The sequence below is a fragment of the Staurois parvus genome, unplaced genomic scaffold, assembly GCF_062004578.1.
Source record: "Staurois parvus isolate SC_StPar_1 unplaced genomic scaffold, SC_StPar_1.0 ptg000149l, whole genome shotgun sequence".
In the NCBI taxonomy this organism is placed as follows: domain Eukaryota; kingdom Metazoa; phylum Chordata; class Amphibia; order Anura; family Ranidae; genus Staurois; species Staurois parvus.
The window spans coordinates 5,641,656-5,656,737 of record NW_028317945.1 but is presented as its reverse complement, the minus strand read 5'-3'; the positions used below and the strand labels follow the sequence as shown (position 1 = coordinate 5,656,737).

The 15,082-nt window shown below is 45.2% G+C and overlaps 1 protein-coding gene across 3 annotated transcripts in view; it reads left to right on the top strand.

The window, feature by feature from the left end:
* LOC149464671 (uncharacterized) overlaps nt 1–15,082 on the top strand; it is a 132,926-nt gene that overhangs the window by 24,310 nt on the left and 93,534 nt on the right. For all 3 annotated transcript variants that reach the window (XR_016312338.1, XM_089674272.1, XM_089674271.1), the window contains exons 6-7: nt 8,640–8,801; nt 9,349–9,558. Coding sequence is in view for 2 of the 3 variants with exons in the window: in XM_089674272.1 (XP_089530398.1) it covers nt 8,640–8,801; nt 9,349–9,558 (372 nt within the window). In the remaining variant the exon portion in view is untranslated. The remainder of the gene's footprint in view (nt 1–8,639; nt 8,802–9,348; nt 9,559–15,082) is intronic.

Below are 15,082 nucleotides of genomic sequence, written 5' to 3'. Positions count from 1 at the left end.
ACTCAAACAGCTGATCGCAGCAGGACAATGCTGGAGTCGCTGTGCCAGTGAATACAGCAATACAGGTAAGAGGAAATAAAACATGATGGGGGAGGGGAGCTGAGTACCGCTAAGATTGCACAGAGCTGACCACATATCAATTAAGCAGGTTTTCCCTTAATTTAATAGTTTCTTCGAAATCAAATAATTTTACCACGTTTCTTCCAACTGGTGGCCCATGGGCCACACATAGCTTGAGCTGGCTTCTATGTTTCTTGCAGCAGATTCTTAGTGCCTCTCTTTCTGATTACTTGTTGCATGACACCATGCAAAGATTGCTTCTTTTATATATTTTTATTAAAATGATGCATGTAATTAAAAGGTAAGTGCTTTTTTATGCTTCTCCAACTTGATTGCCTCATACCCCACCCCCACCCTGTCTCTCTCCCAGAAGCTTCCTTACGGCACTTGTACAGCTGTTATCACTGACTTCTGTAAAGAACCTGTCCATAGCAGCCTATGACTACGCACATGCAGAGTATGTCATCTCCTGGGAAAGATATGAATTCCAGTGTGCCAGCAAGGCCCAAGCATCAGAATCTAGTTTTTGTCTGATATGAGGAGTATTGAGAGGTTTTGAGGGGCATTTAATATATAGAGGGGATACAAAGTGTTTACTATATAGAGAGCATGAGGAGGGTTTTCTGTATAGCTTGCATGGAGAGAGCAGGTAGTTAGGATGAGTGAAAAAGTTTTTAGTGATGCACTTTATTGGCTAGTTTAAGTTATCGGAATTAAAAATTATCCATAGCCCTGTCTGAATAGACTCAACAAACTTTAGCAAATAACCACCCAAAAACTATAATGAAATAAATATGTAATAACAAATACAGAAACTAATAATTGATTTCATTATTAAGCATATTTGTTAGTACAAATGCCCATATAATTGTCTGTAATGATTAAAAACTATAGTAACAAATTATAATAAAAACCCTGCAGCATTCACTAGATACATACAATGAAAACCAGAGCAAGGCAGCTTTATCATGCTGTTATCTGATATGACTGTAGTGTACTTGGTTTTATTGTGCTGATCTATTTTTGTGCTTAAATGTTTGCATACCCTTGGAACATTGGAAATACACAGTATGTACCATTTTTAAAGAAAACATTAAGTGAGCAGGCAAAACACATTTCTTTTATTTCTTATGGGATTCATATTCAGCTGTAAGTCATAACAAAATAGCACAATCCTAAAACAAAACATGGCAACAAGTTAACAAATTAAATGACCCCTGTTCAAAAGTCTGCATACCCTTAGTTCTTAATACTGTGTATTGCCCCCTTTAGCATCAATGACAGCGTGTAGTTTTTTGTGTAATAGTTGTCTATGAGGCCCCGAATTCTTACAAGTGGTATAGCTTCCTATTTCAGTTACAAGACTACTGCAATTCTTTGCATATCTTAAATCTATGCATATACTGTGGCTCTTAAAGGATAAGTTTAACTTTGGAACATGTTACATGTTCTACCCGTTTTTAGGATGGAATATGTAATATGTTCCATCATCTGCAGCCTAACCTGTGACAATGGGCAGGGGATCTTATCCTCGCTGCTGCTGTTACAGTTTGAAAATAGTGCAGCCGTGTGGGTACAATGCTCTGCAGGCTCCTTAGTAAAAAAAATATATAAATGCGCATTTTTTTGCTTGAAAAAAAAATGTGCTTTTATTATTACATTTTTTTTTTCCCAAAAGGTGAACCTATCCTTTAATGTAAACCCAGAAGACTGCCCCATTTCATGCATCATATTTAATACACATAATCTCCATGTGGTGATCCCTGGTCTTGTTGCACCCTAACCTTATACACATTAGTAAAATATACCTTAGTGACAAAGTGCAATGGCTAATAAATGTTTGTCACCTAATGTATAACAATAGTGTTATTGCTGCAGACTAGAGATCACCCAACTCAATGTGTTTCTCAGGTACAATATTCTCTGCTGCCTCAGGCTTTTTGCAGGAGATCTGAAATAGATCTTAAACGGTACAACAAACAACACACTGATCGTAATAATGTATTACATATGCAGTTATTCTCGTATTTCTTTCTTATGTTAAACAAAATAAGTATCTATATGTAAAATAGTAGCTGTTCATCATAGAGCCAATAAGGAATCAATGGGAGCCAATTCAGGGAACCAGAGGCACAATCCCATAAGATCAACTGATTCTACAGCATGATATATAGTCAGTTAATGATTTCTATTTACAGAGTCTCACCAAAATAATAAGGTCGTACTGGGATAATGACTTTCATAAGAGGTCCAGACTGTTACAGCTCTGTCAGCTGTTTCTCAGGAGGAATATGCAGGCTGCCATTGCTTACTTTCTTTCAACAGTACTAGTAGCCTGGCTTTCCCTGGCTACGAGTACAATCTCCTAATACATAAAAAACATAAAATTATATGTATGAGCAATAAAATCAAGTAATAAAATACTCTCTACTGGATTGGTATATAAGCTAGCCTAAATATACTGTATATGCGCACTATTATATGATATACAAGGTATATGCGAAGGCATGCTTGTCCAAATCCAGGTACCAGTACAATCCAGGAGATTGTACTTGTAATAAACTTTACTTGGTTTTACTCATGTCTCTTGATGTTCTTCTCCAGTTGATCTTCTTTTGTTGTAATTGTTTGGATGTGGCTCTCTGAAAGTCTCTAGTTTTGGAATATCAATTGTATAATGTTGTATGAGTGAGTTGGTCAAACTTCCAACTGGCAGCCTTGCATTTTTCTTCTGTGGATAATTTAGCTTTTGATGTGCACAAGGTCACCACTCCCCTGGTTGCGTGAGCCTTTTTCAGTTAGAAGACATACTGTAAGCCCTTCCCGGGTTTAAGCATACTTTAATATCTTTGGAATCCAGAAAGTGATAAGTCTCTTGTTAAAGTATAATTATTCACTCAAACCAAAAGTGTGTGACCTTGCTACTATTTCAGATACCATGCTATTTTAGTGGGATATCATTAATATTCCGATTCTTCCTTTGATTCTACCGCTGTAACATTCACATCACATTGCACCCAGACAGCATGTAAAAAAAGATACTTAGCATTCTAAATAGCATTATACCGTTAAAACAACCTTTTATTAAAAAAGGGTTAATTTGTTTGACCTCTGGGCTGCTGCAACTAAAGTGTCACAAGTGTATCAAGCATCTCTCCACCGACCCAGTACTTCTACATAACATTTCACCTCTACTCAGCTCCAGAGCACTTCACTTGAAAGCTGTCAGAATGTCAGGACCAGTCTATATGCATCACTTACTGCCTCGATGGGACAACAAATGAGAAGTGACATACATATGGGCGAACCACTTCAGAATCCGATGAGTGGCCATCCCAGGGCCTGGACTGCTGATGATGGGTCCGGCTGAACATTCTGAAATCGGTTGTTTAATCTCTGTGTGATGACCAACTAGCTTGAATAAACATCTGCATGATGTCTGCAATAGCTTGATATATGTAATATTTCACCACTTACAGCTCTGCCTCTATATCTCTAGTCGTCTATGGAAGGATTTCTGTACAGACCATCTTTGCTGGCAACATGCACTAATGCGATGATGGTATGGAATAGATGGTTTCTAGACCTATGCTATAAAAGTATAGTATAAGCAGACAGATTAGTAGAAGGAAGCAAACTCTTATAGCTAGAAAAATGTTATCACCAGATACATGGGAACAAACCTGTTAGAAAGGTAGAAGGGCAAGCAGTGCTACACAACCTCTCTGGAACAGATGTCTCAACAACAAGGGAGTAGTATTTAAAGGAACCGTTGGCATGCTATGATACTTCTGGGAACACATGTAGTCTTCCAGCAATGCTGACATAAGGGCATTTGACTCCATGTATAAACCTGTGCAGTTGCTAGCAACCATATAAGCCAGCAGAAGTTCACATTTCTGAACACAGTCCAGAGCTTTCACTGGAAAAGAGTAGAGGGGAACATTAACAAGAAGATAAGCAAGGTAACAAAGAACAGAGATAATGTCCTCTAGCATATCAGGCAATTTATGCCATTGAGAAGGAAAAAAAAACAGACCCTGGTGCTTAAAGTGGTATTTAAACTCAAAACCAAAAAATTAATATTTTGCAGCTTATCAGTCATTAGATGTGGTAGCTGCATTAGTTTTCTCTTTTCCCCTCTGTTTTCACCTGGTGATCTGGCCAGTGACACATCACCTATATTAAAGTGCCTCCATTCTGGATGAAGGAGCAGAGGGGCACTTTTGGACAGCAGCATTGTCAGTCTGGGGGGAGAGGAGTGTTAGATGTACTAGCATATTAAATACACTAAAAATAATTTCTGTATTTCTTCGTAAAAATACTTTTTGTGGAGTCCATTGAGGGACAAATGTCCTACCCCTCTGTGTTTATGATCATGCTCTTGGTACTGCTTTGTACAGAACTGAGGCATGCTGTTAGTAGGAGGGGATAGCTTGGGCTGGCCTACGGGGACTTTTTTTTTTTTTTTTTTGTCAGCGTGCAATACACCTGTAGACGGCAGTATAACATGAAGGGGAAAGACATCTTGTGGCCCTCAATAGACTCCAAGAGAAAGAGTTTGCTGTGACTACAAAAAAAATATTTCATTTACTAAAATTGGTGCAGAACCTACAACCCCAATTCCAAAAATGTTGGGATGCTGTGTAAAATTTACATAAAAACAGAATGCAATGATTTGCAGTTCTCATAAATCTATATTTTATTCACAATAGAAAACATATCAAATGTTTTAACTGAGAAAATTTACCATTTTAATAGAAAAATATTAAGTAATTTTTAAATTGATGGCAGCAACACATCTCAAAAATAATTGGGACAGGGAAACAAGCTGGCAAAGTAAATGGTACTAACAAGAAGGAGCTGGAAGAACATGTTTCAGCTAATTAGGTTAATTGGCAACAGGTCACTAAGATGATTGAGTATAAAAGGAGCATCGTAGAGAGTCCACGGTCTCAGAAGTAAAGATGGGAAAAGGTTCACCAATCTGTGAAAAGCTGCATCTTAAATTGTTGAACAATTTCAGAATAATGTCCTTCAATGTAAAATTGCAAATACTTTAAATATATCATGTACAGTACATATTATCATCAAAAAATTCAGAGAAACTGGAGGAATCTCTGTGCGCAAGGGACAAGGCCAAAATGCAATATTTGATGCCCTTGATCTTCTGGTCCTCAGATGGCACTGCATTAAAAACAGGTGTGATTCTGTGATGGACATCACTGCATAGGCTCAGGAATCTTTTTCTTGGGGTCTATTGAGGGCCACAAGATGTCTTTCACCTTCAGGAATATTTTGCCATCCAAAAATGCAAAAAGCTCTATCATGCAAAGAATATGCTATATCTATATGGTTTGTTGCACAGTGGAAAATTGTTCTGTGGTCAGATGCATCAACATTTGACATTGATTTTGAATCCATGGGTGCCATGTCCTCCAGACTAAAGAGAAGGACCTTGTTATCATCGCTCAGTTCAAAAACCTGCATCTCTAATGGTATGGAGGTGCGGATGGAATGGGCAGCTTTCACATCTGGAAAGGCACCAAAAATGCCTGTATATCCAGGTTTTAGATATTTACAGAGTATTGTTAAAAGAAAAAGAGTTAAAAGAAGAAGGGAAGCTACACTGTGGTGAACATAACCCTGTCCCATTTTTTTTTTTGAGAGGTGTTGCTGCCATCAGTTTCAAATTTACCTTTTTTTTTCTTAAAATGGTACATTTTCTGAGTTTAAACATTTGATATATTTTCTATATTGAATAAAATATGGGTTTATATTTCCAAATCATTGAATTTTGTTTTAATGTAGATTTTACACAGCACCCCAACTTTTTTGTAATTGGAGAGGCAAAGATTGCTAGGTCATTCTGAAAATGTCTCTTGATTTTTCAGAAAGAACTCTCCCACATCCTAAATCTTAGTAGCAAAGACTGTCCCTGAAGTACTAACCTTGGAAATACCTTTTGGTGGTAATACTTTAGTGACAAATAATAGTAGGTGGAGATCCTCCTGCGCTGCTAAGAGTGAAGGAATAATGATATAAGCAGCCAACACCCTATCCTATACCTAAATCAGGACAATGCAATATAATAATCAGAATGGTGCAGCACTATTTTTACACATACAAATAATTATAAAATCAGTGGATACAGATCAATAAACATAAACGCATATACAGTTATAAAACCTACAGAAGCGTAAGATCTGCCAGGATCTATTAGGTGCTAAAATGTACAGAAGAAAAACATGCAGTCCAATAGGACCCAAACGCTTGACTTAAACCTGTCCCTCACTGGGATCAATCCCCAATTTTCAAGTGTGATATGCACAAAAAAAAGAAAGTGGGTCCCTATACATGGATATATATTGCAAACAACAAGTGCTCAGTGTACCTTTCACATTTGTTATACATCAAGTGTGAAACATAAATGTCCATATAGTACCATCATACATGCTAATGGCAAGAGTAACACAATAATTTTCTCCTTATACGGGGGCTCCAGTGTTCGTGCAAGCGGTGACTGTAAATCCTAAACGGCCAGCATGCCCGCTCACCTTCCTGCTGCGACCATACAAGGGTCAAAACACTTTTCGGATCTCCCTGGATCCTGCCCACAATCTCCAGGTAGCTAAGATATCACAGCCCTTTATTGGTCTCTCCTTCCCTTCCAGCTCCTCTTCCATGTGCAGGTGACCATAGGCTTTAGGGACACTTTCTATTGATAGTGTCTCTGGTTTCAATAGCTTAACATGGTATGTTTGAAAGAGCTTTTTTTTTTAAGGCTTTAGGTAGTTGATATCACTGATTTTCTCTCTGATCTCATAGGGTCCCTGACACTGCCAGAAACGTATTCTTTATTAATAGACTTCAAAACATATGCTCCATCTACTGGGTTAAAGGTCCTGATTTTAGCAGTGTGGCTGCCAATAGCCTGTCCTGCATCTGAGGAGTGTGTATTGATAACAATTGCAAAGTGTGACCTCTTGCTCCAATGGTCAGGGGCTATATCCAGGAGCATCCAGGTACAGCTACCTTACAAAAGTTCATTTTGGGTAGACCCAGCAAAGGACTGTAGCAATTCCCTGATTTAAAAAATTTAATTTGGTAACTGGAAGTCCCAGTATTTTTCTTCCTTATCAGTAACTAGCAGAGGCTGCTCTAGGCTTTGTGAGACAAAACTTAGACCTGAGGCCACACTTACGCCCATCCATCTGTCAGCTACCCAGCAGGCCTTCCCAGATTGAGATCCTTGGTAGGCCTTCTCAGCTTGAGATCCTCGTGAGGTGGATGAGATGGGTGACATGCATGGACGCAATGTCACTCCTCATTGACTGGCAGGCGAAGCTCCAGAAATCATAGGCTATGCAGGAGGTGAGTGTGACAGGGCTCCTAACGCTGCCTGCACACAGCAGCGTTAAGGTCCCCTGTCCCTCAAAACTGGGGTAATGAGTTAGGCCAAAGGCATAACTAGAACCTTCGGGGCCCTGATGCAAAAAAACATGAAGAGCCCCCCGACCCAGCCCCGGAGCCCGTCCTTCCTAGTCTGGGGACCTTTACTCCAATTGAGGGGCCCTTTATTACTGTTCCGCAGTGGAACCCTTTTGCAAGTTTTGCAGCGGGTCCTCTTCCTGCCGTTACAGTAGAATCCCCCCTTACATCTCAGTGTTCCCAGAGCCCCCTTTACATCAGAGTTCCCCTCTACAGTACATCCAAGTCTACAGGGTTTGCCTTTTTAAGGACCCTGATGTAAAGGGGAACTCTGCGGAACCTAATGTAAAGGGGAACTCTGTGGAACCAGATGTAAGGGAGAATGTTGCGTAAACTCTAATGTAAGAGGGTCTCTGGTCACCAAAGCCCCCACTGCATCAGAGTTTGCAGAGTTCCACCTTACCTCTGAATCCACAAACTTTCCACTTGCGCTGTAAGGGTGAACTCTGCTTTTTTGTGAGGGAGGGGTTTGCGTCACAGTTCCCCTTTACACCAGAATCTGCAGAGTGAATACACTAAGGTAAGGGGTTCACTGATGTAATAATGGGGAGAGTACACTGATCAGCCAGTTCCGGAACTGCACACTTGCGCAGTACTGGGGCCGGACATCTGTTAACTGGCTGAGCTTGGCTCGGGCAGAAGGATGGGCTGCCACTGGTCAGGTGTGCAAGTAGGGGAGCGCGGGGGGCAGCGGAAGATCGGGACAAGTGGGGTTTCTATGGGTACTTTTCTGCTGCTTAAAGACAGTAGAAAAGTGGCCTTTTTTTACTGGCAACACTGCTTGGGGCAGTTAGGCAAACTAGGCGGCCGCTAGGCCTTAGGCGACCACCTAATTTGCCTAACTAAAGAGCCACTTCTGGTAACTAGAATACCTTTCAGGGTTCTGCTGAACTTTTCTACTAGCACATCAGTTTGGGGATGGTACAGTGAGTTGCTTAGGTGAGTAATTTCCTTAGGAATACCTTTATCAGAAAATGTGGAAGCGCTTAGTTGCATGCTGGCCTGATGTAGTTGTTTTTTTTTTCTTTTTTTCTGTCAGGAAAGGGACTTCACAATATTAAAACTATTTAACCTGTATTTTATGTTAGCCAACAGGGCTAAAATATCTAGGAGAAAGAAAAATGAGACAAAAAAATCTAAGAATGAAATGAAAGTTAAAGAAAGTATTGAAGTCCCGAATCTCATACCAAGACGTCTACAGCTTTGCTCAACTTCCCAAAAGTATGTTGGAGCGCATGTTTCCATTCAAGGTATATTTAGAAATATTTTTTTTTCAGCTGTGCTGCTGTTCTTGTGTGTTTTACTAGTGACATATTGATAAGGGGAGAGAGCAAAGTGACAGAAAGATGAGGTCATCAGTTCTTCTGTTTTCACTTTTCAATCACAGAATGGGGAGCAAACAATACCTTTAGTTGTTACTTACCTACAGCAGAGAAAAATAGGTCTCCTGCCCTTCCAGACAGGATTGTGCTGTTTGCCAGAGCTGTGTAAATCTCAGGACTGGATTTACAGAAATATAAAATCCTATAGAAGGTATCACAGACCTTCAGCATTATATGTATTTTGTCTGTGTGCTCCTGTTTGTGTGTCTGGAGTTAAGCAATAATTGCAGTAGAGGAAATCTAGGTCACCAACCTGGTTCTGGTAGGGATGTGTAAAGTGGAATTGACTGATACACAAATCCATTGGCAGGTAAAGGGCTCCCATATACCTGGGGTATATTCATTGTGTATTTAACTGTTTGCCAGGAGTTCATATTTAATATAGGCTGATGCGTTTGCTTAATTCATTTTGCAGGAGGTCTGTGGAATGCTGCATTGGAGGCGGGTCGCATTGGTGCAAAGGCATTTGGTCTGTTTCTGAGGTCACAGAGGACATGGAGCTGCAAGCCTCTAGAGAAAAGTGCTGCTGAGAAATTTAGAAGAACTTGTAAAGAGTTTGGGTTTGACTCTCGCTTTATACTGCCCCATAGTCCTTATCTCATGAATCTGGGCTCACCAAAACCAGGTATAGGTGTTTTGCTTTGCTTTACAAATGAAAAACTGACCATTAAACATGTTCCACTGTTCAATTCTGTTATTTACTCTAAAGAAAAAAAGCAATGTGAGTTTTTCCATCGGTCTCCACAGAAAGGGTTAAAATGATGAGGTGTTGAGTGCTGCACTACTAGGTGGGGTATCACAAGCAAGCAGGTAGCTTGACATAGCATCTTTCTGCCATTGCATTGCTTCCTATTTTTAATAGACACGTGGTTTCACCTCGGTTGATGCCACCTACAGAGACCTGGTCTTCTCCAGCAATTTGAACTACTTTTGCTCTTTACAATTGGTTCTAAATACCCAAGGTCTTATCTGATATACTGTACCCAGCTAAGTTGTTTCTATTGTGATACAACATATTGGATCACAAATATAAGGGGAGCAGCCTCGCTGATCCGGGTCTCTCTAGCTCTCAATCCACTGATAGTTCCACGGTGGCCTACAGTGTTTCCTTTTCAAGGACCTGAAACTGACTGCCTGGAACATTGTCCCCTGCTTGGATTCTTCCACTCCTTGGCTCCGTTGAGTATCCACAAAGCACTTTTAATTGCTGACTCAGAGCACACAATACATAAATCACCATCTCAGCGCCATTTCTTGCAGAATCTTTACCCGATCTGCCGGTAGGCTAGTGGCTTCTGAGCCTTCGGTTGCAGAGACTCTTATGAAGAGTCTCAAAAATCCTTGCAGGATGATGTTGTTCCTGAGGACTCGCAGGCAGCCAGCATAACTTTCAGGATTAGAGAGACCATTTTGGCTTCTATTAATGCAGCTCATATCAACTTAAAGATGGAGGTGCAGCCTGTGGCTTCTACTAGTACTGCTATCAGTTTAGGGCACATTCTATATCCAGAAGTTTTGTACGCTGACTGGAAACCTGTTAACCTGCTTACGCCTCCCATTTTGAAGTCCATTGCCTATTTGAGGGGCCCTTTTTAGGAAGTAGGGGTTCCCATGGTTGATTGGGTAGTTTTCTATCTTAATAAAGCCCTGACAATCACTGTGGAGGATGCACCAGTGATTAGGGGTCCTATAGAAAAATGGCAGAAGTCATTTTCCAAAACTGACAGGCCCTGCATTGCAACCTTGCACGGTTATGCTGTTCGTCTGTCAAAATTTAGGGGAATGAACAAATCTCATGACAGTGGATCCAGCTTGATTGCACACTACTCCTTTTATTTGTTTTGCATTTAGAGTCTATTACGACAGCCCCGCACTACTGTGTAGACAGACTAGTTGATGTCTCTCATCTTGTTTCCTTTGTGTCTCCAGTCAATAAATGTGCGGAGAACTCTTAGGTTAAAATTTAAAAAGCATTTCCTTGCACATGCCCCTTCGAAGGTAAACATTACTTCAGAGCTGCTTTGGATATCCTCACCAATAATGTTACTGGAAGAAAGTCATCTACCCCCTCAAAAGAAGCCTAGACCACAAGCTGAAAAGAATCACCTCTCCTTTGGCATGACGAGGCACACTCACTTTCCAGAGTTGGGATTTGTTAACCTTTGCAGAAATTTAGACAGACAGCATCTAAAATGCTTGGGCACACAAGATGGTCTCAACAGGCTACAATCTAGTGTTTCACTCTGAAGCTTCTTGCTTCATGTCTTTAAACCTTCTTCTGTCAATGCTCAGATTAGCAGACGTCCATGCAGCCCTTGCAGGCCTTCTGAAACGGGATAATTGCCCCAGATCCTGTTTCAGAAAGGTTCAGGGATTTTATTCCAATCTTTTCACAGTTTCCAAACCAAAATGGGGCATCTGCCTTATTTTTGATCTCAGGGCTCCAAATGTCTTTCTTTGGTTCTGAAAATTCCATATGAAACCCACGAGGTCTGTTATAGCTTCCCTTCAGCATAGAGACTTTCAATCCTCTGTAGACAACCAGATCATACAGTATACTTGCATGTTTCTAATTTTCCAGCACATCAGCGATGTCTTTTTCTTTTCTTTGGTTACTCAACTATTCCAGTTTGTGGCCCTGCCATTCAGTCTATCTTCCACACTCTGTGTATTCATCAAGATTTTAGCCCCTGTGCTTACCTTACTTTGCCCTCAAGGCATCCCCCTGGGCAAGCTTCTGTTGAGGGAACAGTCAGCAGAGACCCTGACCAACAATGTGGACCAGTGGGTTCAGGCCTTGAAAAAGTTTGATTGGATCCTGAATCATTTGAAATCTGTGTTGGAACCAGCTAATCACATGGAGTATCTGGGTCTGATTATGGACACAGCTCATGATAGAATTTTCCTCTCCCAAGAAAAACTTTGAATGCTTGGTTTCCATATTCATACTCTTTTGTCCATGAGTTGACCAACTCTACTTTTTGCATAAGAATCATGGGGCTGATAGTGGCCTTCTTTGAGGCAGTTCCTTTTTTCCTTTTGCCCAGTTTAATTCCACACCCCTTCAGCTCTCAACATTCTGTAATTGTCTGGATATCTCTGGCTTGGTGGCTTAGTAATCCAGCTGTGGAGTTGTGGCATTTCCTCTGATCTTTTGAAGGCTTGTCGTATTGAACGTCAGCCTTACAGGCTGGTGGAGAGATGATAAAGATGCAGAAGATTTGACTCTGGAAGAATATTGACTCTCTGTTAATATTTGAGATATCTCAGCTGGAGGGTCTCTCAATCAGAATACAGTTGTGATATCTTGGCAGTGACATACTTCAGCCAACAGGGAGGAACCAAATGTCTTGCTGCAGGAAGAGAAGTTGGAAAGATTTTGCACTACGAAGTACTTTCCATCATTGTTCACTGTTCACATTCCAGGCCATATACAGAGATCCTCTGTCAGAAGCAGCAGATGCTCTGATTGTTTTGTGGCAACAAAACAGCCTGTTCAACATCTTTCCTCCCCTGAAACCCTTCTATCATCTCCACAGGATCAAGATGGAAGACATTCAGGTAATAATCATAGTGTCAGGGCTCCCGGGTGTGACCAGAGGTATGTGACTGACGCAGGGAAACGCAGACTTCAGATATGTTATAAACAATATAATTTATTAACACTAACAATACAAACATAAACGCAGGCGGGGCGACAGGCGCCGGGCCCCCCGGCGGGGCGACAGGCATCGGGCCCCCAAGCGGAGCGGCGGGCGCCGGGTCCCCAGGAGGGGCGACAGGCATCGGGCCCCCAGGCGGGGCGACGGGCCTCGGGCCCCCAGGCGGGGCGACGGGCCTCGGGCCCCCAGGCGGGGCGACGGGCCTCGGGCCCCCAGGAGGGGCGACGGGCCTCGGGCCCCCAGGCGGGGCGACGGGTCTCGGGCCCCCAGGCGGAGCGACAGGCATCGGGCCCCCAGGAGGGGCGACAGGTCTCGAGCCCCCAGGCGGAGCGACAGGCCTCGGGCCCCCAGGCGGAGCGACAGGCCTCGGGCCCCCAGGCGGAGCGGCGGGCTCCGAGTCACCAGGCGGAGCGGCGGGCTCCGAGTCACCAGGCGGAGCGGCGGGCTCCGAGTCACCAGGCGGAGCGGCGGGCTCCGAGTCACCAGGCACGACAGTGGGCTCCGAGTCAACTGGCAAGACAGCGGGCACCGAGCCAACTAGCGGAACAGCGGGCTTCGAGTCGTCTGGCAAGACTGCGAGCACCGAGTCGTCTGGCGGAACAGCGGGCACCGAGTCGTCTGGCAAGACTGCGGGCACCGAGTCGTCTGGCAAGACTGCGGGCACCGAGTCGTCTGGCAAGACTGCGGGCACCGAGTCGTCTGGCAAGACTGCGGGCACCGAGTCGTCTGGCAAGACTGCGGGCACCGAGTCGTCTGGCAAGACTGCGGGCACCGAGTCGTCTGGCGGAACAGCGGGCTTCGAGTCGTCTGGCAAGACTGCGGGCACCGAGTCGTCTGGCAAGACTGAGGGCACCGAGTCGTCTGGCAAGACTGCGGGCACCGAGTCGTCTGGCAAGACTGTGGGCACCGAGTCGTCTGGCGGAACAGCGGGCTTCGAGTCGTCTGGCGGAACAGCGGGCTTCGAGTCGTCTGGCAAGACTGCGGGCACCGAGTCGTCTGGCGGAACAGCGGGCATTGAATCAACTGGCGGAACAGCGGGCACCGAGTCGTCTGGCAAGACTGCGGGCACCAAGTCGTCTGTCAAGACTGCGGGCACCGAGTCGTCTGGCGGAACAGCGGGCACCGAGTCGTCTGGCAAGACTGCGGGCACCGAGTCGTCTGGCAAGACTGCGGGCACCGAGTCGTCTGGCAAGACTGCGGGCACCGAGTCGTCTGGCAAGACTGCGGGCACCGAGTCGTCTGGCAAGACTGCGGGCACCGAGTCGTCTGGCAAGACTGCGGGCACCGAGTCGTCTGGCAAGACTGCGGGCACCGAGTCGTCTGGCGGAACAGCGGGCACCGAGTCGTCTGGCAAGACTGAGGGCACCGAGTCGTCTGGCAAGACTGCGGGCACCGAGTCGTCTGGCAAGACTGTGGGCACCGAGTCGTCTGGCGGAACAGCGGGCTTCGAGTCGTCTGGCAAGACTGCGGGCACCGAGTCGTCTGGCGGAACAGCGGGCATTGAATCAACTAGCGGAACAGCGGGCTTCGAGTCGTCTGGCAAGACTGCGAGCACCGAGTCGTCTGGCGGAACAGCGGGCATCGAGTCGTCTGGCAAGACTGCGGGCACCGAGTCGTCTGGCAAGACTGCGGGCACCGAGTCGTCTGGCAAGACTGCGGGCACCGAGTCGTCTGGCAAGACTGCGGGCACCGAGTCGTCTGGCAAGACTGCGGGCACCGAGTCGTCTGGCAAGACTGCGGGCACCGAGTCGTCTGGCGGAACAGCGGGCTTCGAGTCGTCTGGCAAGACTGCGGGCACCGAGTCGTCTGGCAAGACTGAGGGCACCGAGTCGTCTGGCAAGACTGCGGGCACCGAGTCGTCTGGCAAGACTGTGGGCACCGAGTCGTCTGGCGGAACAGCGGGCTTCGAGTCGTCTGGCAAGACTGCGGGCACCGAGTCGTCTGGCGGAACAGCGGGCATTGAATCAACTGGCGGAACAGCGGGCACCGAGTCGTCTGGCAAGACTGCGGGCACCAAGTCGTCTGTCAAGACTGCGGGCACCGAGTCGTCTGGCGGAACAGCGGGCACCGAGTCGTCTGGCAAGACTGCGGGCACCGAGTCGTCTGGCAAGACTGCGGGCACCGAGTCGTCTGGCAAGACTGCGGGCACCGAGTCGTCTGGCAAGACTGCGGGCACCGAGTCGTCTGGCAGGACTGCGGGCACCGAGTCGTCTGGCAAGACTGCGGGCACCGAGTCGTCTGGCAAGACTGCGGGCACCGAGTCGTCTGGCGGAACAGCGGGCTTCGAGTCGTCTGGCAAGACTGCGGGCACCGAGTCGTCTGGCAAGACTGCGGGCACCGAGTCGTCTGGCAAGACTGCGGGCACCGAGTCGTCTGGCAAGACTGTGGGCACCGAGTCGTCTGGCGGAACAGCGGGCTTCGAGTCGTCTGGCAAGACTGCGGGCACCGAGTCGTCTGGCGGAACAGCGGGCATTGAATCAACTGGCG